The sequence below is a fragment of the Staurois parvus genome, unplaced genomic scaffold (assembly GCF_062004578.1).
Source record: "Staurois parvus isolate SC_StPar_1 unplaced genomic scaffold, SC_StPar_1.0 ptg000581l, whole genome shotgun sequence".
Classification (NCBI taxonomy): Eukaryota; Metazoa; Chordata; class Amphibia; order Anura; family Ranidae; genus Staurois; species Staurois parvus.
The window spans coordinates 6,695,997-6,722,963 of NW_028318377.1; the positions used below are offsets into that span (position 1 = coordinate 6,695,997).

At 44.4% G+C, this 26,967-nt stretch overlaps 1 protein-coding gene across 1 annotated transcript in view; it reads left to right on the forward strand.

Moving 5' to 3' along the window:
- Positions 1-25,280, forward strand: part of ATOH8 (atonal bHLH transcription factor 8) — a 128,336-nt gene extending 103,056 nt beyond the window's left edge. The window contains exon 3 of the mRNA XM_089692292.1: positions 24,884-25,280. Coding sequence (XP_089548418.1) covers positions 24,884-24,940 — 57 coding nt within the window. The 3' untranslated portion in view covers positions 24,941-25,280. The remainder of the gene's footprint in view (positions 1-24,883) is intronic.
- Positions 25,281-26,967: the final 1,687 nt, after the last annotated feature.

Here is a 26,967-nt window from a genome sequence, read left to right on the forward strand (position 1 = left end):
CTCCCATGCCACCTTTCTCACCCTTCTCCTCCTCATAACCGCGGGGGACATCTCCCCGAATCCTGGCCCTCCACCACCTCCCTCACCCACACAAAACCCTCCCGCCTCCACGTCCTGCCGCAACCCCCGCAACTTAGTATCTGTCCCCCTGCTCCCTAAAATCTCCCCCCCGTTTTCATGTGCACTCCTGAACGCCCGATCGGTGTGCAACAAGCTTACCGCCATCCACGACCTCTTTGTTTCCCACTCCCTCAACCTCCTAGCGATCACGGAAACTTGGATCCAGCCCACTGACTCTACCTCCCCTGCTGCACTCTCCTACGGCGGTCTCACCTGGACCCACTCACCCAGGCCCAACGGTCGTAAAGGTGGTGGGGTTGGCCTGCTCCTGTCACCGCTGAGCACCTTCCGAGTCCTCCCAAACCCCCCCTCCCTATCCTTCTCCTCCTTCGAGGCCCACTGCGTCCGACTATTCTCCCCAACCCCCCTGAAGATTGCTGTGATATACCGGCCTCCTGGATCCATACCCCGCTTCCTGGAAGACTTCTCCTCCTGGCTACCCTTCTTCCTCTCCTCTGAGATACCCACTATCATCCTTGGGGATTTCAACATCCCTGTCAACCTCGACAACCCGGACACAGCCCGTCTCCTCCACTTAACCTCCTCCTTTGCACTTGCACAGTGCATACAATCCACCACCCACTCCGACGGTAATATCCTTGATCTTGTCTTCTCCAACCGCTGCGCTCCCCACAACCTCACTAACACCCCCTTCCCTCTCTCTGACCACAACCTGATTACCTTCTCTATCTCCTCATCCTCCAACGCCTACCCCTCCAAATGTCACACTACTACCAGCCGTAACCTCCGCAACCTTAACCCTGCCTCCCTCCACTCCGCAGTTGATCAACTCCATGACCGCATCCTCCCCCTGTCCTGCCCCGACTTGGCTATGACCGCCTACAACAATGCGCTGTCAACAGCCCTTGACTCACTAGCGCCTTTAACCACACGCAACATTAGACCCCGACCGCTCCAGCCCTGGCAGACTGATCACACCAAAACCCTCAAACGACACAGTCGTGCCCTGGAGCGACTATGGCGCAAAACCAAATCCCAACAAGCCTTCACCCAATACAAATCTGCCTTCCACACCTACACCTCCTCCCTCCATACTGCCAAACAAGCCTACTTCCTGACCCTCATCAAGGCCCTCTCCTCCAATCCTCGCCGACTCTTCTCCACCTTCAACTCTCTACTCTCGCCACCCCCACCTCCACCCAGCACCTCACTCACTGCCCTTGAGATTGCCAATCACTTCAAAAACAAGATTGACACAATTCGCAAGGACATTGCCGCAACTCACACGCCTTCTCAACCCGTCCCCTCTCACACAGCTACCCCCTCATCCCCCCTCCCCCTCGACATAACCCACAGGGACTTCGTCGCTGCTCAAACTCCCTCCAACCCCCTTCCCCCTCACTCAGCTACCCCCTCTACACCCCTCTCCCACGGCCCCACCACTGCTCTGACCTCCTCTCCCACCCCACCCTACATTCCTCATACTGAAGCTCCCCCAACACTCCGCACCTTTGACCTTACTACCATCGAAGAAGTCTCCAAGATCCTCTCTGATGCCCGCCTCACCACCTGCCCCCTTGACCCTATCCCCTCACAACTCCTACAACCTCCCTCCCCCTCCATCCTACGCTCCCTCACCCACATCTTCAATCTCTCCCTCTCCTCCGGCACTTTCCCTTCCCCTCTGAAACATGCACACATCACCCCCATACTTAAAAAGCCCTCCCTGGACCCCAATGACCCGAACAACCTCAGACCCATCTCCCTGCTCCCATTTACATCTAAACTCCTCGAGCGCCTAGTCTACGCCCGCCTATGCTCTCACCTCAACGACAACAACCTCCTCGATCCCCTACAGTCCGGCTTCCGTCCCCTACACTCCACCGAAACTGCCTTACTCAAACTCTCCAACGACCTGCTAACCGCCAAAGCTAATGGCCACTATTCAGTGCTCCTACTCCTTGACCTCTCTGCGGCCTTTGACACAGTCGACCACCCCCTCCTCCTCAAAAAACTACACTCCCTCGGCCTCAGAGATTCTGCTCTCTCCTGGCTCTCATCCTACCTGTCACAACGCTCTTTCAGCGTTACCTATAATGCCACCACCTCCCTCTCACTCCCCCTCTCTGTTGGGGTCCCTCAAGGCTCTGTCCTCGGGCCCCTTCTCTTCTCCATCTACACCTCCTCCCTTGGCCAACTCATACACTCTCACGGCTTCAACTACCACCTCTATGCCGACGACACACAAATCTATCTCTCAACCCCCCACCTCACCCCCTCGGTCTCCGCCCGAATCACACACCTGTTGAGCGACATATCAGACTGGATGTCGCTCCACTTCCTTAAACTGAACCTTTCCAAAACAGAGTTTCTTGTCTTCCCTCCAGCCCGGACACCACCCCCCATTGACTTCTCCATCATGTCCAACAACGCCACCATCAAACCCGCCCCGCAGGCCAGAGTACTTGGTGTCATTTTGGACTCCAACCTATCCTTCCAGCCCCAAGTCCACTCTTTAACAAACTCGTGCAGACTCCACCTCCGCAACATCGCCAAAATCCGCACGTTCCTAACTCCAGAAACCACTAAACAGCTCATCCACTCCCTCATCATATCACGACTGGACTACTGCAACTCCCTCCTCACTGGCCTGCCTCGCCGCTGGCTATCCCCGCTTCAGTCCATCCTGAATACGGCTGCCAGACTCATTCACCTTTCCAACCGCTCCGTTTCCGCCACCCCCCTCTGCCAATCCCTCCACTGGCTTCCGATTGCGCAACGGATCAAATTCAAAATCCTAACGCTGACGTACAAAGCTGTCCACCATACTGCCCCGAACTACATCACTGACCTAATATCCAAGTACCGCCCAGCACGCACACTCCGCTCCTCACAAGACCTCCTTCTCTCTAGTTCCCTGGTTTCCTCCTCCCATGCCCGCCTCCAGGACTTCTCCAGGGTGTCACCCATCCTCTGGAACTCCCTGCCCCAACCCATCAGATTATCACCTACTCTCCTCTCCTTCAGGCGCACCCTGAAAACCCATCTCTTCAGGGAAGCCTACCCCGCCCCCTGCTAACTTGCCGACCTCCTCCACTCTTCCTACCACTCCATCCCCCACAGCTATCTCCTCCTGTGCCACCATCCCCTCCCTCCTAGATTGTAAGCTTGAAAGAGCAGGGCCCTCGATCCCCTCTTGTTTTGCATTGTATTGGTATTGTTCTGTCACATGTTCTGTCCCCCTTTGTAATGTACAGCGCTGAGCGAACTATTGGCGCTTTATAAATACTGTATAATAATAATAATAATAATAATGTCAGAGTTGTCCTCTGATGACTGCTGATCTGATGACTGGTGGGACAATAGTGAAGAAGCAGCAAAAGAGGTGGAGGAAGTGCTGACCTACAGGATGAATGAGGCAGAAGTAGAGAGATCCTTGTACTGCAGGTGCTCAGGTACATCTTCCTCTCCAGCAAGGAGAACAATGTGCAGAGTGTAGTGGCATTTCCAAATCTCCTGAAGATATACAGTTATTAAGCTCAACACACAGGAATGCCTAGGCACAGTCACATCTTACAGATATTCCCTATAATCTAGGAAGTGTTTTTCTTTCTAAGTGCAGGTTCAATTTAACCTAACACTAACTCAACCCCTAACACATAAAAAACTTAAAGCAGAGCTTCACTGCATCTGGGCACCACAAAGTAAAAACACTATTTAATTCATTTTTATTTTTCAAAGCAAACTCACCCATCTATCCATCCATGTATCCAAGCTTTGCTGAGAAATCGCTTAACAAAAACCCCTAGCCCTCCACCCGTGGCCATCTTGAGTAAGGGCAGATGATTCATGCAGCATTTACTTTCTGGAATCCATCTGTCCTTGGCTCAGGTATGCAGGCAAGAGGCTATGCTTAATTGAGAAAAAAAAAAACCTTTCTCCCCTCCTACAGACTCCTGGGATGTATGAAATTATTTGCCTAGGCCTGGAAACCAGGAAGTAACTGAAGAAATGTAAAAAAAAATGTTTAAAACAAGTAGATGTAATATACTTTCCTATCTTTTACTAATGCTAGCAGCATAAGGATTAAAAAATAATCAGTGCTGATGGAAAGATAAAGTTCCGCTGTAAACCTAATCTTTAACCCAAACATACTACAAGGAGTAGCCTGAGAGAAGTCAATATCATTCATATAGACTATTGTTTGGACACAGACCATACCTCCTTTAAAGCGCTGAGAAGGGCGACCAGTGGGCAATGAGGCAGGTTATGAGAGGACCATTGGGTAGGTTACTGGGACATGAGGACGTCAGGTTACATACTGTCAGTCCACACAGCCTGCAGAGGAAATAGCAGCAAGAGCATCTCCTGCTTTCACAATCACAGGCCTAGTGCTTGTATTAAAGTCTATAGATACCCCAAAGCAAAAATGTATTATAATGCATCTTATCAGTCCCTAAATGTGTTGGTTACATTAGTTTTCCTTTTTTTTTTCAAGTTATGACCATTTTCAGCAAATAGTGTAAATATCAGTTGATCTTGCCAGAAATGCAGTGTCCTTGACAATTCCTGTGAGCTGAAGAGAAAACACAAATATTATCTCTCTTTTTGTAACTACTAATCTCATCAATCCTTGTAATGGAGATGAACAAAGGCAGATATGTTATCTCCAGCCTGTGTGACAACCATGGCTTTCTCCCTAGATAACAGTGGAGAACTGAGTTTAGCTGCCAAAATACAGGCAGTGTGTTATTCATAGCATTACCAGGTAAAAATAAAGAAATGAACACCCCCACCTACCATTCCTAGCCATGACCATCTTGAGTAAAGGCAGATGATTCAAGCAGTAATTACTTCCTGGAATCCATCTGCCCTTAGGTCAGGAATGCAGGCAGGTTTGTGTGCTTAGCTGAGAAAGCCCTCATCCCCTCCTCCAGATGAAAGTAAAAAAATGCCCATTAAGACTCCTGGGATGTACAACATCATTTTGGCCTGGGCCAGAAACCAGGAAGCAACAGAAGAAATGTAAAAAACAAAACGTTAAAAACAAGTAAATATATTACACCTTCCTATTTATTTATCAGGGCTAGCAGCATAAGGATTAAAAATAGTTAATTATGATTGAGAAAGTTTAGTTCTGCTTTAAGTACCTGCATTGAAGGTTATTATGCTTTACAGCTCATTGCAGCTGACGGTATTAAAGGTGCACTCAGGGGTTAATCTGGATGCAAGCTCTAGTCTGATATTCAGGAATAGAGAGGTATGTCGGATAAAGGCTTTATATTCTGCTACATGGCCAAAATGAATTGACCTTCCAAATATGTGGTGCATTCAGGAACCCAGAGAAGGTACTTTGATCATTTGATTGAGTAATTCGTCAAATATGTTCCTTGCTGACTGATTTTTTCTGATAAAAACCATATGACATGATAATTAATTGTCCACAACTGTCCTTTTATGTGCAAGAAAGTAATAATTGGATCAAGATAAGTAAGCAAATAACCATACCAACATAAAAAAAAAGTCCAAAAGTGTTGCCAGAAGGGAGTCCTTTGGCACCCACTTACAGAAAGGCTTACATAAAATCCTCCCCTGTCCCCTCTACACCCTACTGGTTTCAGGAGGGATTCAAACTATGTGCTTCTAACTTCCTCCAGGGGACCAAGCCCCTCCAAAAGAACCACAAACTGGACATGGAGGAGACCAAACCTTTCCAATAGAACCACCAACAACTGAACAAGGAGGGGATTAAGTCCCCCTAATAGAGCCATCAGCAACTGGACAAGGAGGGGACCAAGCCCCTCCACTAGAACCACCAACAACTGGATAAGGAGGGAGGCAAGCCCCTCCAAAAGAACAACCAACAACTGGACAAGGAGGGGACCAAGCCCCTCCACTAGAACCACCAACAACTGGATAAGGAGGGAGGCAAGCCCCTCCAAAAGAACAACCAACAACTGGACAAGGAGGGGACCAAGCCCCTCCACTAGAACCACCAACAACTGGATAAGGAGGGAGGCAAGCCCCTCCAAAAGAACAACCAACAACTGGACAAGGAGGGGACCAAGCCCCTCCACTAGAACCACCAACAACTGGATAAGGAGGGAGGCAAGCCCCTCCAAAAGAACAACCAACAACTGGACAAGGAGGGGACCAAGCCCCTCCACTAGAACCACCAACAACTGGATAAGGAGGGAGGCAAGCCCCTCTAAAAGAACAACCAACAACTGGACAAGGAGGGGACCAAGCCCCTCCACTAGAACCACCAACAACTGGATAAGGAGGGAGGCAAGCCCCTCCAAAAGAACAACCAACAACTGGACAAGGAGGGGACCAAGCCCCTACAATAGAACCACCAACAACTGGACAAGTAGGGGACCAAGCCCCTCCAATAGAATCACCAACAACTGGATAAGAAGGATGGGAAGCCCCTCCAAAAGAACAACCAACAACTGGACAAGGAGGGGACCAAGCCCCTACAATAGAACCACCAACAACTGGAAAAGTAGGGGACCAAGCACTCCAATAGAACCAACAACAACTAGACAAGGAGAGGACCAAGCTCCCCCCCTCCATGGAACTGCTAACTGGACAAGGACTGGACCAAGTCACCCAATAGAACCACCAATGACTGGACAAGAAGGGGACCAAGCTCCCCCCCCAATAGAATAGCCAGCAACTGGACAAGGAGGGGACTAAGCCCCCCAATAGAACCACCAACTGGACAAGGAGGGGACCAAGCTCCCCACCCCCAATAGTACCACCAACAACTGGACAAGGAGAACCATCATAACACCTAATAGGCCCAATTTTCTATTCATCAAATCTAAAAAGACCCCTCCCACCACAGAGCTGTTGCGAGATCATACTACCATTCTCCCTATGTTTCTTTTACATTACATGAAGGGCAGATGGAACATCTTCCTTCTCCTGACAACCTTTCTGGAATGACCTTCCAGCCCAAATCATCATTTCAACCCCTGTGACTCCTCCGTACCATCAACCACCAATCAGATGGGATATATATTTTTGTTTAAGAGTAATGAGGAGGAGTTAGAACCTCTGTTAGACATTTATTGATGTCCATGAACGTCTTACATTTGCCATCTCAATTCAGCTTGGTGAGCATTGTCACTGGCTCTGAGGGAGCATCCATAAATGTGATTTTTTTTTTACCAGAACTGAAAAAGAGAGTAACTTTTCCAATGGCCACACTTGTCACGATGACACCTATCTAAAAAGGCATTTCCCTCACTTTGAGAGATTTCTTTTCCTTTACTGTTGTGTCTACCAGACAAGAAATGAAGAGAACTCTACCTTATGGTACACAGATGGCAAGTTTTAATTGTATCTCTACTTTAGCAATTTTTTTGAACACAGGAAATATTTGTGCTTTTCAGTTTAATCAAATTTATATTTTGGAACAATGATGGAAAAAAAATGTATAAGCATGTGTCTTTTTAACTGATCAACAGTGACATCTGCTGGCTGGTCTATGTATATCAGAGATCTAATAAAGGAACAAACCATAATGATATTGTTAATTCATCGGCCACTCTTTTAGGTCCACCTTGTTAGTACCGGGTTGGACCCTCTTTTGCCTTCAGAACTGTCTTAATTCTTCATGGCATAGACTCACCGAGGTGTTGGAAACATTCCTCAGAAATTTTGGTGCATATTGACATGAGTTACTGTTGCCTTTCCATCATCTTGAACCCATTCTCCTCTGACCTCTGACAACAACAAGACATTTTCATCCACACAACTGTCACTCACTGGATATTCTTTTTCGGACCATTCCCTGTAAACCCTAGAGATGGTTGTGTGTGAAAATCCCAGTAGATCAGCAGTTTTTGAAATACTCAAACCAGCCCGTCTGGCACCACCAACCATGCCACGTTCAAAGTCATTTATATCCCCTTTCTTACCCATTCTTATTCTCAGTTTGAACTTCAGCAAGTCGTCCTCACCACGTCTAGATGTCTAAATGCATTGAGTTGCTGCCCTGTGATTGGCTGATTAGCAATTTGTGTTACCAAGCAATTGAACAGGTGTACCTAATAAAGTGGCCGGTGAGCATATATGAACTATAACATCATCCATTTAAAGCCGCACTATAGGTAGACTTAAAAGGCACAAATAAAGGCATCTCTGAATTTAATCGGGTATCAGGTTGCAGTCCCTGTTTAGAAGGGCTGGAGAGTGAGATGAAGAAGCAGTGTTATATAGCCGTGTGCGGGTTGCATGCCGCCCTTGTGTTCTGTGGCAGGGGCGGACTGACCATTTGGAAACTCGGGCACTGCCCGAGGGCCCGGGGTCAGTAGGTGGCCCCATGAGATGCTCCTGGTACCTTTTTTATAGGCTTTTTTGAGTTTGGGCAAGGTCACAGGGGCCCCATGATCCCCTATTGCCCGGGGGCCCCATGAGTTGTCAGTCCGCCCCTGTTCTGTGGTTGAGAGGTGGGGGAGAACTTTTGCTCTTTAACCCTTCACTGCCCAACCTGACTCTGTACATTCAGCCCTCCAGAGTACCCTAGCATGGGGCTGGCTGGGTTCCCCATACACACTGCCAATCTGAGGACTCCTGGTATGGCAACCAACTTGGCCTAACCAGTGTACCTGCAGCTGTGTAGTCCATAACTCACTGGTCCTTGGGCCACACACCAATGCAGCCCACCATGCACTGATCCGTTTCCAGAAGATGCTCTATGTAGATGATCAGGAGTAAAGGAATGTTCATGCCCATGATGCCTTTGGGCATTTGCTTTATTAAATAGAATATAACTTATAAGGAGGGGTAGGTGGGGGAAACTTCCTTCAGGTTCCCATCCTTGTTGGACGCTAAGTGTGGGTAACATAAGAGGCCTACCCCGGGGTGTGTTCTAGGCTATGCTGAGCACCTAGGACAGGGTCACTGCCTTACACATGGGTTACCTTTACATGTGCCGTGCTCATCAATGTCATGGGACAGGGCAGGGGTCCCTTTCAGGGATAACTCGACCTTAAGCCGGACCTCTAATTCAAATATGGCCGTACACTGTGCACACTCAAACAGATGACTTCACTCTACTTTACTCTCGAGCCTCTTGTCAATGTACACCCCTACTGTCACTTTTGGAGGAACATGCAGAGCCGATGCCCTCTGCACCTGTCCAGCGTATCACTGTTACCTCACTCCCAGTAATAGAATGGAATCCTGCCGTGCACCTAGCATGGACTTAATGCCTGCACTCACTTAATTCTTTCACTTCCATACCTGTGCCCAGGTTGGGGACCTCTGAGCGCTGAGCTGCTGCTGTTGCTATGGGAGACGGATCGCCAGGGGAGATAATGAAGACAACAACTCTCTGTAAGAGGATGTCCCACCTTTCACAGGTACACGCTTCATGACAGGCCGCTTGTTAGACCTTCATTACCCTTGGTAACCACTTGCTGTCTTCATACCCAATGTGCTCCTAACGCAGACTGGAAACCACATGTGTGCCAGTTACATATATATACCCCTTTAAAATAACTTCAGACCAAGCAAAGGCAAAGTTTCAACACTTTACTGGAAAACGTAATCATGGCATATGACAATAGTAACACTCCTTTCCCTATCTACCCTAGCCCCTAACTCAGGCTTTTGGCTGCCCCAGCATACTTGCACAGGCAAGAGTCCATGACAAGGAAAGTCTATTGTGGTAGCAGCACATGATGTGGCAATTCTCCAGGAATTCTGTGTTTTGTGGGATTACATGGCTCAGACGCCCCTCACCAGTTTCCCGAGCAGGCTCGTCTCCCTCCGAGCTGTTGGTTCCTGGCTGAATGGATTACATCTTCAGCTGTCAGCCTCTCCATCTCTCCACGTGGTCAGAACTCCCGCTCTACATCTTGCTGGCTGCCTGTTTCTTCTTTCCCATGCAGCAGGCTGTGTGTCTGGGCAGAGCCCTCACCCCTTTTATTAACAGCACAGGGAGAGAGGCAGAGCTCCGAAAAATGCGGAAAACTGAGTTAACCGCACCTGACTATACACATCGTAGCACATGACTACAGTATACACATCCCAGAACCTGACTACAGTATACACATCCCAGCACCTGACCATACACATCCCAGCACCTGACTACAGTATACACATCCCAGCACCTGACTATACACATCCTAACAACTGACTACAGCATACACATCCCAGCGCCTGAACATACACATCCCAGCGCCTGAACATACACATCCCAGCGCCTGAACATACACATCCCAGCGCCTGAACATACACATCCCAGCGCCTGACCATACACATCCCAGCGCCTGAACATACACATCCCAGCGCCTGACCATACACATCCCAGTGCCTGACCATACACATCCCAGTGCCTGACCATACACATCCCAGTACCTGAACATACACAGCCCAGCGCCTGACCATACAAAACCTAGTGCCTGACCATACAAATCCTAGCGCCTGGCCATACACATCCCAGCACTTGACCATACACATCCCAGCACCTTAACATACACATCCCAGCGCCTGAACATACACATCCCAGCGCCTGACCATACAAATCCCAGTGCCTGACCATACACATCCCAGTGCCTGAACATACATAGCCCAGCGCCTGACCATACAAATCCTAGTGCCTGACCATACAAATCCTAGCGCCTGGCCATACACATCCCAGCGCCTGGCCATACACATTCCAGCGCCTGGCCATACACATCCCAGTGCCTGACCATACACATCCCAGTACCTGAACATACATAGCCCAGCGCTTGACCATACACATCCTAGCACCTGACCATACAAATCCTAGCGCCTGACCATACACATCCTAACGCCTGACCATACACATCCCAGCGCCTGACCATACACATCCCAACTCATGACCATACACATCCTAGCGCCTGACCATACACTTCCCAACGCCTGACCATACACATCCCAGCGCCTGACCATACACATCCCAACGCCTGACCATACACATCCTAGCGCCTGACCATACAAATCCTAGCGCCTGACCATACACATCCTAGCGCCTGACCATACACATCCTAGCGCCTGACCATACACATCCCAGCGCCTGACCATACACATCCTAACGCCTGACCATACACATCCTAGCGCCTGACCATACAAATCCTAGCGCCTGACCATACACATCCTAACGCCTGACCATACACATCCTAACGCCTGACCATACACATCCCAGCGCCTGACCATACACATCCCAGCGCCTGACCATACACATCCCAACGCCTGACCATACACATCCCAGCGCCTGACCATACACATCCTAACACCTGACCATACACATCACAGCGCCTGACTATACAAATCCTAGCGCCTGACCATACACATCCTAGCGCCTGACTCGGAGGGTGCTACACTATGCTCACTCCATACACGTCCCAGCCTTGTCACTAATGTCACTACTGATGCATTTCAGATGGGGAAACCCCTGTTTGTATTGGTCAATCCATAAGAAGTGAAGGGTAGAGATGACAGGCCTGGAGATACCACCTTATCCACTTGCCCTCCAGAGGATTTACCCCCCTTCCTGACCAGGCCATTTTTTGTGTTACGTCACTGCGATACTTTGTCTGACAATTGCAAGGTCATGCAGCGCTGCACCCAAATTAAATTTACATCCTTTTTTCCCACAAATAGAGCTTTCTTTCAGTGGTATTTGATTGACTGTGCTGTTTTTTTTTTGCTCTATAAAAAAAAAGAGAGAGAGAAAAAAAACAATATTTTATTGACATTTTGCTATTAAACATGTCCTGAAATTTTTTTTTTTAAATCTAATTTCATAATAAATTTAGGCCAAAATGTAATGTCTTTGCTAAAAAAAAATCCCAATACGTGTAAATTAATTTGTTTCCGTGAACGTTATAGCATTTACAAATGGCAGTATATATACTGGGATTTTTTTTTTTACATTTTTACTAGTAATAGTGGCGATCAGCGACTTATAGCGGGACTGCAGCGGGCATTCTGACACTGGGGGGAACTGACTTGGTGTCACTGACATCCCCAGTGACACCAATACAGTGATCAGTGCTAATAAAAAGCACTGACACTGTACTAATGGCACTGGGCAGGAAGGGGTTAACATCTGGGGTGATCAAAGCGTTAATTGTGTGCTGTTTTGCATACTGGGCTGTGTTTGTGCTTCACTGTAAGCACACTACTTTGCATGGCTCTGCTATGCACAGCCATCCACAGCAGTGTGCAGGAGCTGACAGGGGAGATAACTGTTTTTTATACAAGCAGTTCTCCCCTGCATCGGAGATGCTCAGCAATCAACGGGCGCCGGCAAGTAATCACCGACCAGGACCCGTTGATTGACAGGCGGCATGGGAAGGGCGTGCCCCCTACCCGGGAATGTACAATCATGTTTATATATATATGTGTGATTTTGTGCACCCATGCCACTCTGTAGCAGTACTTCTGCTATAGGGTGGACGGGAAGCGGTTAAAATCAAGTTAGCAATGGTGAGTCCCATTTTCCTGACATGTTTTAATTCTCCATACAGTCCCATATTAGTTAATTGACAAGGCTTCTTAAATTATTTTTAAATACAGAAAATGTGTAAACACCTTTAAAGGGATTGGACGTACAGTTGTGTTCAAAATAATAGCAGTCAGACATCACTAACCTGATCAATCACTGTTTTTGGTAGAAATGATATTTCTACATGGCAAATTATTTACTAGCAGGTGTAGTAGAGTAATAGAAATCCAACAGACCCAACAATCATGACATGCATGCTGCTGATTCTGTGTAATTGAATCACTAATTGAAAGGGGCATGTTCAAAATAATAGCAGTGTGGAGTTCTATTAGTGAGGTCATTCATTCTTTGAAAAACAGATGGCAACTAGAAAAGCTACAATTTCTGGGGAAATTGTGTGAAGTGTTCTTGCCTCCAACAGTAGTCTACAACTGGAGTGGGCGGAGTAACTGGTTGGAGTGGCTGGAGTAACTGTTGTGTGGTTGGAGTGGCTGGAGTAACTGTGAAAAGGTTTTGTCAGCTCCCACTCTAGTTTTGAACATTCCGCCATTCATTCCTACGGGACCAATTTTACCACAAAAACGCTAATATTTTGTGAACCATTCGGCGAAATGTTCCACAAAGTAATAGCACACCAATCGGGAACAATCCGCACATTTTGGTATATTACGGTCTATGTAGTGTAAAAACTGTGGGAGGAGTTAGGGTGGTAAATTTGGCTATAATAATATATATGTGAGATAACAGTAAGTGGTCTTGCCATGCAAGAACACTTAATTATTGCCCTTATTTAAGGAAGGAAGGCAGCAAATGTTGTACATGCTGGTTACAGTGCATTTCTCTCTGAAATTCTGAGGAAAATGGGTCGTTCCAGACATTGTTCAGAAGAACAGCTTACCTTGATTAAAAAGTTGATTGGAGAGGGCAAAACATGTAAAGAAGTGCAGAAAATGATAGGCTGCTCAGCTAAAATGATCACAAATGCTTTAAAATGGCAACCAAAACCTGAAAGACGTGGAAGAAAGCGAAAAACTACCATTCGAATGGATAGAAGAATAGCCAATATGGCAAGGACTCAGCCAACAATCAGCTCCAGGAAGATCAAAGAAGGTGTAAAGTTCCCTGTGAGTACTGTTACAATTAGAAGACGCCTATGTGAAGCCAAGCTCTCTGCAAGAAGCCCCCGCAAATTCCCACTGTTGAAAAAAAGACATGTGCTGAAGAGGTTACAATTTGCCAAAGAGCACATTGACTGGCCTAAAGAGAAATGGTGCAACATTTTGTGGACTGATGAAAGTAAGATTGTTCTTTTTGGGTCTAGTGGCCGGAGACAGTTTGTCAGACGACCCCCAAACACTGAATTCAAGCCACAGTACACTGTGAAGACAGTGAAGCATGGTGGTGCAAGCATCATGATATGGGGATGTTTCTCATACTACGGTGTTGGGCCTATTTATCGCATACCAGGGATCATGGATCAGTTTGAATACATCAGAATACTTGAAGAGGTCATGCTGCCTTATGCTGAAGAGGAAATGCCCTTGAAATGGGTGTTCCAACAAGACAACGACCCCAAACACACCAGTAAACGTGCAACATCTTGGTTCCAGACCAACAAGATTGACGTTATGGAGTGGCCAGCCCAATCCCCGGATCTTAATCCAATAGAAAACTTGTGAGGTGACATCAAAAATGCAGTTTCTGAGGCAAAACCAAGAAATAGAGAAGAACTGTGGAATGTAGTCCAATCATCCTGGGCTGGAATACCTGTTCACAGGGGCCAGAAGTTGGTTGACTCCATGCAACACAGATGTACAGCAGTTCTCAGAAACAGTGCTTATACAACGAAATATTCAGTGATTCAAAGGAAAGCAAAATCTTCAAACATTTTTCAGTTTCTATAGTGAATGTTTGAGTTTGTAAAGACGAATACAAACACTGCAATTTTTTTGAACAGTCTAATATTCACTTTTCTTCAATTTTGTTAGAGGAACAATACAAATTTGATATATTTTTCTTCATGTTTTGATTTGGAATAGAATGTGTAGTGTTCCCAATGCATTTGTGTGTATGGAAATAAAGGCTATTAGAAGGATTTTGAGCTTTATTCACTTTTTTCAACACACTGCTATTATTTTGAACACAACTGTAAATATGAGAACTGGCATTGCATGCTGCTTCTAGAAGGTGCATGGTCCTGGGGTTTCATCCTCATCCTGTTCAGTCACTGGCATGGAAACAGTATCAATCCTTTCCTCTCCCTTTCCCTTTTCCCTTTCCCTTTCCTTTCTTCTGCAGCATGTAACCAGTAGGGGGCTACACAGTCATAAAGTGTGTAACAGGGACGGACTGAAAACTCATGTGGCCCACAGGCAATAGGGAATCATAGGGCCCCTGTGTACTTGCCCAAACTCAAAAAAGCCTATGAAAAAGGTACCAGGGACATCTCATGGGGCCCTCAACTGACCACGGGCCCTCGGGCAGTGCCCGAGTTTCCAAATGGTCAGTCCGCCCCTGGTGTGTACTGACCCATTCTTCTAACCAGTAAGGTTATGATGAGAACAGCCAAAAGAAACCAAACAAATGCACTCCACCAAAATACTATAATCTACAGCACTGACATTTTAAATCCATAGGTACCTATATCCTCACTGTCATCACCAATCCAAAAAATATGTTATTATTATTATACAGTATTTATATAGCGCCAAAAGGTTTGCTCAGCGCTGTACATTATAGTGGGGACAGAACATGAGACAATACAGTAACAAAACAATACACGAGGGGTTCGAGGGCCCTGATCTTTCGAGCTTACAATCTAGGAGGGAGGGGATATATAGGATTTATGCAATATTTATGCCTCTCACACACAGGTGAGAAAAACGCCACATTTGTAGACATGCGGTATTTTTTATTCATATCTATACACAAGTATGTAATTATCTATTATGTAAGGCACACAGCTGAGCAAAGACACGCCTTCAGAGCCATAAAAAAAGAAATAAAAAATATTATGTCTGAGTGCAGTAATTTACAAGGAGAGAAGATAAGACGAGATATAAGATAATACTTTATTGTCATTGTATACATACAGTAAGATTTCTCCAGGTACTCTTTACAACAGCAATATTTAAAAAAAATGTTTTACAACACAACCACACCTACAGTGCCTTGAAAAAGTATTCATACCCCTTGAAATTTTCCACATTTTGTCTTTTTACAACCACAAAAACGTAAATGTATTTTATTGGGATTTGATGTGATAGAACAAAACAAAGTGGCACATAATTGTGAAGTGGAAGGAAAATGATAAATGGTTTTAAAAATTTTTACAAATACACATCTGAAAAGTGTGGAGTGCATTTGTATTCAGCCCCCCGGAGTCAATACTTTGTAGAACCCCCTTTAGCTGCAATTCCAGCTGCAAGTCTTTTTGGGGATGTCTCTACCAGCTTTGCACATCTAGAGAGGGACATTTCTGCCCATTCTTCTGTGCAAAATAGTTCTGTCAGATTGGATGGAGAGCGTCTGGGAACAGCAATTTTCAAGTCTTGCACAGATTGTCAATTGGATTTAGGTCTGTACTTTGACTAGGACATTCTAACACATGAATATGCTTTGATCTAAACCATTTCATTGTAGCTCTGGTTGTATGTTTAGGGTCGTTGTCCTGCTGGAAGGTGAACCTCCATGTCAAGTCTTTTGCAGACTCTAACAGGTTTTCTTCTATGATTGCCCTGTATTTGGCTCCATCCATCTTCCAATCAATTTTGACCAGCTTCCCTGTCCCTGCTGAAGAAAAGCATCCCCACAACATGATGCTTCCACCACCATGTATCACGGTGGGGATGGTGTGTTCAGGGTGATGTGCAGTGTTAGTTTTCTGCCACACGTAGTGTTTTGCTTTTAGGCCAAAAAGTTAAATTTTGGTCTCATCTGACCATTGGCACCTTCTTCCACATGTTTGCTGTGTCCCCCACATGGCTTCCCACAAACTGCAAACGGGACTTCTTATGGTTTTCATTCAACAATGGCTTTCTTCTTCTCTTCCATGAAGGCCAGATTTGTGAAGTGCAGGACTAATAGTTGTCCTGTGGACAGATTCTCCCACCTCAGCTGTGGATCTCTGCAGCTCCTCCAGAGTTACCATGGGCTTCTTGGCTGCTTCTCTGATGAATTCTCTCCTTGCCCGGCCTGTCAGTTTAGGTGGACGGCCATGTCTTGGTAGGTTTGCAGTTGCGCCATACTCATTCCATTTTCAGATGATGGATTGAACAGTGCTCCATGAGACGTTCAAAGCTCGGGATATTTATTTATAACCTAACCCTGCTTTAAACTTCTCCACAACATTTTCCCTGACCTGTCTAGTGTGTTCCTTGGCCTTCATGATGCTGTTTGTTCATTAATGTTCTCTGCAAAAAACCTCTGAGGGCTTTACAGAACAGTTGTATTTATACTGAGATTAAATTACACACAGGTGGACTCTATTTACTAATTAGTTCACTTCTGAAGGCAATTGGTTCCACTAGATTTTAGTTAGGGGTATCAGAGTAAAGGGGGTTGAATACAAAGGCACACCACACTTTTCAGATTTTTATTTGTAAACAATTTTGAAAACCTTTTATCATTTTCCTTCCACTTCACAATTATGTGCCACTTTGTGTTAGTCTATCACATAAAATGCCAATAAAAATGCATTTACGCTTTTGGTTGTAACATGACAAAATGTGGAAAATTTCAAGGGGTATGAATACTTTTTTAAGGCACTGTACTTCCTCATACATATCCACATATCAGATACATACTCTGCAGTATATTGCTTAAATATAGCAAAAATATAAAATATTTTATAAAAGTCAAAATTTTACATTGAATTCTAAAACTCTGCATGTAATGGACTTTCAGTATAGACAATATAACCCTAGGGAAAAAATATTCTTTAAGTGTCTTATGCCTACCTCTCGGCCAGAATATGCTGTATCCAAAAATGGTTGAATCCATACCTATGATCCACTGTGCAGTTTTCACTACAGGAGACCGGGCGATTCTTATCCTCCGTCCTGCAGCCAACATACACTACAGCAAGGGGCATATTTACCGTAAGGCAAACAAGGCATTTGCCTAGGGCGGCATTTGTAAGGGGGGGCTGCTGTGGCGGGTGTTAGTGGAAGGTTTTCTTAACCAGGAGGGGCAAGGGGGCATGTTGCGCTCTTTTGGCAGGTGTTAGCAGAAGGATCTCTCGGCTAGGGGCGGCGGGGTTTGTTGGTCAATGTCAGTATGTCTTGGGGGAGAGAGGTTGTAGGTGGAAGACGGCTGATTTTTGTGTTGTCTAGAGCAGCACAAAAACTCAATACGCCACTGACTAGTGCAATGGAAAAAAAAACTCTCAATGATGCAAAGATAAAAATTGACCAGAAGCCTTAAGAGTAATCTGGCCTGTCTGTGTTGCACTTTTTTAACTATAAAACAAGTATTTGGTGACCAAGACAACTCCCAAGTGCTTAAGCCCTAATTAGCCGCCTATAATATCTTTAATTTTTTTTTTTAGTCTTTTTACCAGCAGCAGGGGGCAGTCAAAGCTTGCATTTCCATACAATGACTGCACCACATCCAGCAAATAACCAGTACAATTGCTGCCCTCTTTCTCAAACTGCTAGTAACCTGCCTGTTGTCCTGCACTGCAATATTCCTTTTGCCTGACATGCTAAATATGTGATCAACAAGGACAAAAATATTTTTTTTTTTCACGAGAAAGGCTGAATTATTCTACCAATTCTGGAGGATTGAATGTTCACTGTGCATGCTGGGACTTGCAGTTTTATAAATCAATGAAACTCAAACTGAATGACACTGAGCACCATATCATATGTATCATAAACAGATTTTTTTTTTGTTGTATTTAACATACAGTGAGGAAAATAATTCTTTGATCCCTTGCAGATTTTGTAAGTTTGCACACTTATGAAGAAATGAAGGGTCTATAATTTGTTATCATAGTTGTATTTTAAATGATAGAGACAGAACATCAACCAAAAGTCCAATAAAAACTCATGATACAAATGTTATAAATTGAGTTGCAGTTCAGTGAGTAAAATAAGTATTTGATCCCAGGGGCGGACTGACAACTCATGGGGCCCCCGGGCAATAGGGGATCATGGGGCCCCGTGTCCTTGCCCAAACTCAAAAAAGCCTATGAAAAAGGTACCAGGGGCATCTCATGGGGCCCCCTACTGACCCCAGGCCCTCGGGCAGTGCCCAAGTTTCCAAATGGTCAGTCCGCCCCTGTTTGATCCCCTACCAACCAATAATAATTCTGGCTCCCACAGACTGGCTATGTGCTCATGTGGTACACTGATTAGTCCTGAAGATGCTCCTAACGACAACTCATTATGTGTATAAAAGCCTTGGGCACCACCATGGGCAAGACCAAAGAGCTGTCAAAAGATGTCCGTGATAATATTGTAGATCTGTACAAGGCTGGAATGGGCTACAAGACCATCAGCAAGAAGCTTGGTGAGAAGGAAAAAATGGGCAATTGGAGCAATTAGGTGAATGTATCGGTATAATACTAGGTGATATCACAAAATAATAAACCAAAATGTAATAAATGAAAAAACCCGATGCCAAAAAACCACTTTCACCCCCGAAAGTCCAAAAACAGTCCAACTTTAATTCAGCGTCTCTGTGTAAAATAACCAGTGATAATAATATTTCCTTAGTGAATATTCTTCTTCCACAAAAACCAAAGAATCCTCTTCCTCCTCTTAGTGCCCTCAAAAAAATATAAATCACATATAGTGCATTATCGACAACGCATGATATTCAACATAACAAAACGCATTTTACAAAAATTGTGCCAATGCGTGAAAAATCCACCCCACCGTGTGTGCACCTTTAACCATCCGTCATTCTTACGCTTACCCTCTTGTAAATTAAAAAAACTTCGACACCATCTTCCTCTGTGACTGGTTACTGAATCCATCCGCCTTTACATAGGAAGTGTACTTCCAAAGAAATCGCATAAATTATAGTATCATCAAAATATTTTCACTCTTCTCATGCTCCCCTCTTGAAAAACTCCCAGTGCTAGTGTGCACATGGACCACCACCTCTTATCCTTTGCACCTTACCAGATGACAAGACCCGTATGCTTTTAGAAAAAGGGGGGGGGCTTCTCTCGCTGTATATATCATCCAGTTCTAAAAATGGCATCAAAACTTGTGACAAAGTATAACCAACATAGTGTAGTAGGCAATATTAAATTAAATCTTAAACAAATCTTTCCTGTAAGCATAATTTGAGCCCCCCTTTTTACACAGAGACGCTGAATTAAAATTGGAGCAATTATTCACAAATAGAAGAAATACAAAATAACCAGCAATTGTCCTCGATCTGGAGCTCCATGCAAGATTTCGCCTCACGGAAAAAGGATGATCATGAGAAAAGTGAGGGATCAGCCCAGAACTACACGGGAGGAAGTTGTGAATGATCTCAAGGCAGTTGGGACCACAGTCACCAAACAAACCATTGGTAACACAATACCCTGCCATGGCTTGAAATACTGCAGCGCCCGCAAGGTCCCCCTCCTCTAGAATGCACATGTACAGGCCTGTCTGAGTTTGCCAATGAACATCTAAATGATTTAGAGAAGGATTGTCAGAAAGTGCTGTGGTCACGAGACCAAAAATTGAGCTCTTTGGCATTAACTGGACTTGCCGTGTTTGGAGGAAGAAAAATGCTAACTATGACCCAAAGAACACCATCCCTACATTCAAGCATGGAGGTGGGAACATTATGCTTTGGGGCTGTTTCTCGGCTAAAGGTACAGACTGACTTTGCCGCATTGAGGGATCAATGGACTGGGCTATGTATTGTAAAATCTTGGATGAGAACCTTCGTCCATCAGCCAGAACACTGAAGATGGTTCATGGATGAGTCTTCCAACATGACGATGACCCACAACATACCGCCAAGGTAGCAAAGAAGTGGCTCAAGGAGAAACACATTAAGGTCATGGAGTGGTCTAGCCAGTCTACAGACCTTAATCCTATAGAAAATTTATGGAGGGAGCTGAAACTTCCAGTTGGCAAGTGATAGCCAAGAAACTTTAAGGATTTAGAGAAGATGTGTAAAGAAGAGTGGACCAAATTCCCTCCTGAGATGTGTGCAAACCTGGTAACCAACTACAAGAAACATCTCACCTCTGTGATTGCCAACAAGGGTTTCTCCACCAAAGTACTAAGTCATGTTTTGCTTGGGGATCAAATACTTATTTTACTCACTGAAATGCAACTCAATTTATAACATTTGTATCATGTTTTTTTTGTATTGAGCAGTTTGTTTTTAACCGCTCTTCTCTGCCCTTGCTGTAGAGTGAGTTGCCATAGGAAGCCAGGTGTGTGAGCGGGCAGCAGAGTGACAAAAGCTAGAGTGTGAGCTGTAGACTAATGGTGGAGGCAAGAACACTTCACACAATTTCCCCAGAATTGGAGTTTTTCTAGTTCTATTCTTCTTTCTTATTGTATTTTTTATGTTTTATTATATTTATGTCTGTTGTTATATGCAAATTAAGTGCCGCTTTATGGGAATTATTATGCTCATACTCTATAATTGGCTTTGAATTACATCAAAACAGCAGCTCATTGATTTGGTTTTTTGATTTGTTTCACCAATACACGAGCATTCATTCGTTGTGTTACTAATGATGTTTCCTTGTCATACAGAGTGTGTGACTCTTGCGGAATGAATAGTTTCGCTGTGTTTTAACACTCCTATCAACTCATCTTATCTAAGTAAGTAAATCAATAACAGAGGCAGATTACAGTGCTTGCCATGAGTTAGAGGTCAGTGTGCCGAGTATTAGATCATCTCCCATCAGAAAACATGCTTTGTAGTGATAAGAATGCTTCTGGGAGGTCTTTGGTCTAGGTCAGGGGTAGACAACCCTGGAGAGGTGGACTGGAGATCTACCTGGACAACATGAAAGAGATGACATGACGAATGTCGTTTGAAAATTACTTTTAAAAAAATTTGCTTTTAACATTCAATTTTACAGTGAATGGATTTGTTTGTTCGGGTACACATTTACACCCTACTCTCGAATTTCCTCGTCGCGGCGGTAGAAAAGGACTGTTAATTTGACCCTAAATTATTAGAAAATCAAAACACGTTCTTTAAATGAAAACAATTTTGAACCAAATTCTCATAGTGTATGGCCATATTAAAGTGATTGTAAACCTCAGGCATGAAATATGAACAAAGCATGTCCCTCTATAGTGTGCACTTGTCTCAGTTAAAAGCAATTGTGTCATTTCTGTCTGCTGCCTCCTTCCTCTGCTATCAGCATAAGTCACTTCTCACAAGTTTTCCTGACACCAAGAGAAAAAATGTGAGGGGGACTCCATCAGATTGATAGCCTCAGCTCTGTTCCTGTGTGCTGTGTGGAGGGGGGGGGGGGGGTGTCTCTTCCCTCCAATCAGCTCTCAGAGCTCTAGTCACTGCCTGCAGTGTAACTTCAACTCCCCTCCCCTTTTTTTCTGAACTCTCAGAAAAACTTTATAAATTCTGGACTTGAATGGCTGTAGAGAAGAGAAGACTGTAGATAAACAGGTACAACGTATGTAGGAGAATTTGTTTAATCTCTGTGTATCACCTGAGGCCAGCCATTTCTCAGGGTATATGGAGGGTTTTGCAACCACTTTAACCCCTTCACGCCTAAATGTAAAACAAATCTTAACCACTTGTCTACAGGGCACTTATACCACCTTCCTGCCCAGGCCAATTTTCAGCTTTCAGTGCTGTTGTCATTTGAATGACAATTGCGCGGTCATGCAACACTGTACCCATATGACATTTTTATAATTTTTTTCACACAAATAGAGCTTTCTTTTGGTGGTATTTAATCGCCACTGGGTGTTTTATTTCTTGTGCTATAAACAAAAGAAGAGAAAAAGTTTGAAAAAAAAAGAGTTTTCTTTGTTTCTATCATAAAACTTTGCAAACAGGTAATTTTTCTCCTTCACTGATGTGCGTTGATGAGGCTGCACTGAAAGGCAGCAGTGATGGGCACTGATAGGCAGCAGTGATGGGCACTGATAGGCAGCAATGATGGGCACTGATAAGTGGCACTGATGGGCAGTGATAGGTGGCACTGATGCGCACTAATAGGTGGCACTGATAGGAGGCACTGATGAGCTGGCACTGATGAGGCTGCACTGATATGCAACAATGATGGGCACTGATGGCTGGCACTGCTGAGCAGCACTGCTGGGTACTGATGGGGGGCACTGCAGGGCACAGGTGGGTGGTACTACTAGGCACTGATGGCTGCAGATGGGTGGCACTGATGGGCACTTATGGACACAGGTGCATGGCACTGCTGGGCACATGTGGACGACACTGCTGGGCACAGGTGGGTGGCACTGGTAGGTGGCACTGCTGGGCACTGATCATCAGGGCACTGGTCATCAGTGCCCGGATGATCGGTGCCGATCTGTCCTCTGACAATTGCCGGTTATCGGCAGTACTTTCCTGCAACTGCATTTACCGGTGATCTGCTGTGTCATTGGACACAGCTGATCACGTGGTAAAAGGCTGCTGTGATTGGCCTTTTACCACATCACGTGATAGGGTGCGTCCGTAGAACATAGCGATCGCGATGATCGCCAGGTGCGCGCCCCTGGGGGCACACACAAGGGCGCGTTCTGGGAGGACATCATATGATGCCCTCCCAGGACTGGACAACTGTAGCCGTCATTTGGCTATAGCGCGGTTGGCAAGTGGGTAAAGCCTAAGTAAAATTTTACAACTTTGACAATTGCTAGTAAAGCTGTACATATCATCACAACTACTTTGTACATCCAGGTGGATTATATCGCGTTTTTTTCAGGACAAACTGGGCTTTCATTTGGTGGTAAATGGTAATGGTAATTTTTTTTTTTTTTTACAAACAGTTTTTCTTTTTTCTCTGCAAGGAGACAGAGAGCAAGCATCACAGAGGGGACATCCAAGGAGAATACCGCTGTGTATTGATTTAAAGCATGTATGACCCTTTATGGGTCAGAGCTGGAGGTAGCACATGCCAGCTGACGGAGGAGCACAAGCGGTGATCACTGGTGGATTCACAGATTACTGAAGATTTTGATTTTTGCACTTATTGGGACTTTTTAATGAATAATTATGTGATTTCACGCTGACGGTTCAGTGGGGCAGTTATTCATTTTGTATGGCACATTGAAGATTTTTGTCACTTTTAAGCACCATTTTCAGTAATTTTGATAATTTCACAGGCTACTCTGTCAATTATATTCATTTAATTTACTTTTCTGGTTATTTGTATTGTCACCTTTTTTTTTTGCACACTTTTTTGTAGTGGCTCAGCTGGGTGCTTATGTTTACATTTCATGTTTAATGGTGTTTCTCTTGTTTTATTATATCACTGTAGGTTCGATATGCACATGTAAATATTCATTTGTCACTATTATTATCTTTAGGTGTTAAGCGCTCTGTCGGGTGTTTACTATTTACAATTTTTTGTTGTTGTAAAAGGTAAATTTTTTGAGTAGCACAGCATCAACTTATGCCTAATATTGCATTTATTTGTGGGCACACAATTAGGTGCTTGCTGCAACTCAGAGAGTAGTCACTGGCAGCACAGGAGGATTTATCTTATCGTGGATCCTATGTGTAATTGACTCCTCAATAGACATGTGCAGTTCGTTTAGTTCCTAATCGAAATTCGGACAAAATTTTCATTATTTGGAGATTTGGATGTATCCGAATTTCCAAATGATAATAGTAATGAATTTAAATGAAGACAAAATATAATTCATCCGATATACTGAATTATGCGAATTCTAATCAAATTCAAAAATGAATTTGAAATGTAAACATAATGCTTGCTGACTATTGCAGATTTCCTTCAAACACTGTGTGGATTAGTGTACCCAGCGGCGGACTGACAACTCATGGGCCCCCCAGGCAACAGGGGATCATGGGGCCCCTGTGTCCTTGCCCAAACTCAAAAAAACCTATGAAAAAGGTACCAGGGGCATCTCATGGGGCCCACTACTGACCCCGGGCCCTCGGGCAGTGCCAGAGTTTCCAAATGGTCAGTCCGGCCCTGAGTGTACCTTAAAGAATTGATGCCGAAGGCAATAATCAAATGAAAAATCCTGCATGCCGGTTGTACCCAAGTTGATCGATTCCCCCCAAACCTATTCTGGCGGCAGAATAACATGGATACCATGTTAATTTTATTGATGTGGTGATTGTCTCCTTATATATCACTCATTATCCACGTTGATTTTCCAGGATTCACTCTACATGTCATTTCTACACCCAGAATTGATGATCCTACAAGTGAGGTGAAAGGATTTATCCTCCTACAGTTATGTTATCACTGGAAATCAGCAAGGAACTCTAACTATGAAGATTCAATCACCCAGATCATATTGAAAGTGAACTTTCCATACATTTCTGTAGTCTCTCACTAATGAAGAAGTTTCTTCCATCAAAAGATTCCGAACTACCTTTTCTAGCCACACACATGCTCACCATGATTCAGCTAAGTGAATGTGTAGGACTTTTTGTTTTTTGTTTTTAATACACTGTTTTTATTATTTTTTTGATTGACTGTGTGTTCACCATATCTTATGCCCACCTTTCAGAGGATCATTGTGATCGTAATAAAGATACTGTTTTGCATCCATTTTGATGTATTAGTGTACTATGCTTTGGATTTAACCACTTCCACCCCCTTCCTGTCCAGGCCAATTTTCAGCTTTCAGTGCTATCACACTTTGAATGACAATTGCGCGGTCATGCAACACTGTAGCCATATGAATTTTTTAGCATTTTTTTGAGACAGATAAAGCTTTATGTTGGTGGTATTTATTTTTTTTGCTATATAAATGAAAGTCCAAAAATGTTTTTAAAAAAGTGTTTTTCTTATAAAATTTTGCAAATAAATAATATTTCATCATAAATCTTGGCCAAGATTTATTCAGTCATCTTTTTAGTAAAGAAAAAAAAATAACCCAAAATAGTTTATAACCAAAAATTATAATTTTTTACATTTTTACTTTATTTTTTATATTATTATTTGTTTTTTTACATACTGTCACCCTAGCAGTACAGTGTCGCCATGGTGACACTGTACTACTTGTGGGGGGTGATGAAGATTTTTTTTTTTTTTACACTGATTGCTTTTACACCCATAAAGGCTGTAAAAGCAATAATTTCTCCTTCTCTCTGGCTGCATTCTTGCAGCCATTGAGAAATACTGTGTGAGCTGTGATTGGTGACAGCTTGTCACATAGTACAAGGCTGTTGCGAATAGCCTTGTACCATGTGACCTCTGTGATCATTCACAGATTTCACACGTAGTAAGCAATGATGTCAGAATTGACATCTTGCTTACTACTCTGCATGTGTTCACTGATTGGCCAATCAGTTATCACATTATCGGGACCTCGCTCAGAGGTCCCATACGACGATCGGTGTTCCACTGTGTCCGGAGGACACAGCGGGCACCGGATCGCAGTGCTGCGCGCTCCCAGGGAGCGCGCACAGTCCAAAATGGTGGGCGCCATTTGTGAACGGCAACCCGCCCCTGGACTGCCACCATCTGATCGTTTATATACAGCTATCGAACGGCAAGTGGTTAAATACTGCTCTGTTTGCAGTTTGCGCTAGTCAACTACTTACTTTTTCTGTATGTTATTGTTCGGTTATTAATCCACACCTTTACTTATGGTGAGTCAGAGAACTTTTTGATGGGTGGTCACACCCTAAGCTGTGGCATTTCTCCTTTTAGTTTATACTAGAGGTAGTACCTTCCATCACATGAGTTTCTTGTTAGTAATAGACTAGTAAATTAACCCTTTGATACCAACCGTATGCAAATTAGCAGCCTCACAGAACTGGGTTTTTTTCTGTGGGCCTGCTAATTTGCATACCTGTCTTTGTGCTGGGAGCACGCCGCATGGCACGCTCTCAGCACAAAGACCAGGGTATCACTGAGAGCTCCGGGTCCTGTCCTATTGAGCTGGACCCAGAACTCCCAATTCCGGGTCACCTGACTGCTGTGATAACCTCTGATTTGCTATCACAGTGATCATTCATCAGTCCCTTGTTTTCTCTCTCTCTGAATAGAGGAAAGAGATACATTGTATCTCTCTCTGTTCTTTCAGAGAGAGAAAAAAACAAGTATGTGTAAAAATAAATAATTAAAAATAATAACTAATAAATAAATAAACAAAACTACCTAGATCAAGGTTTGATCTAGGTCTGTGCTGGGGGTAGTGTTTGGGTCAGGGTCAAAGGTCAGGGTCAGTTTTGGGGGGTTTTTGGTCAGGATTTTTAATTTTTTTAATTAGTATCTGTCAGTTAGTGGC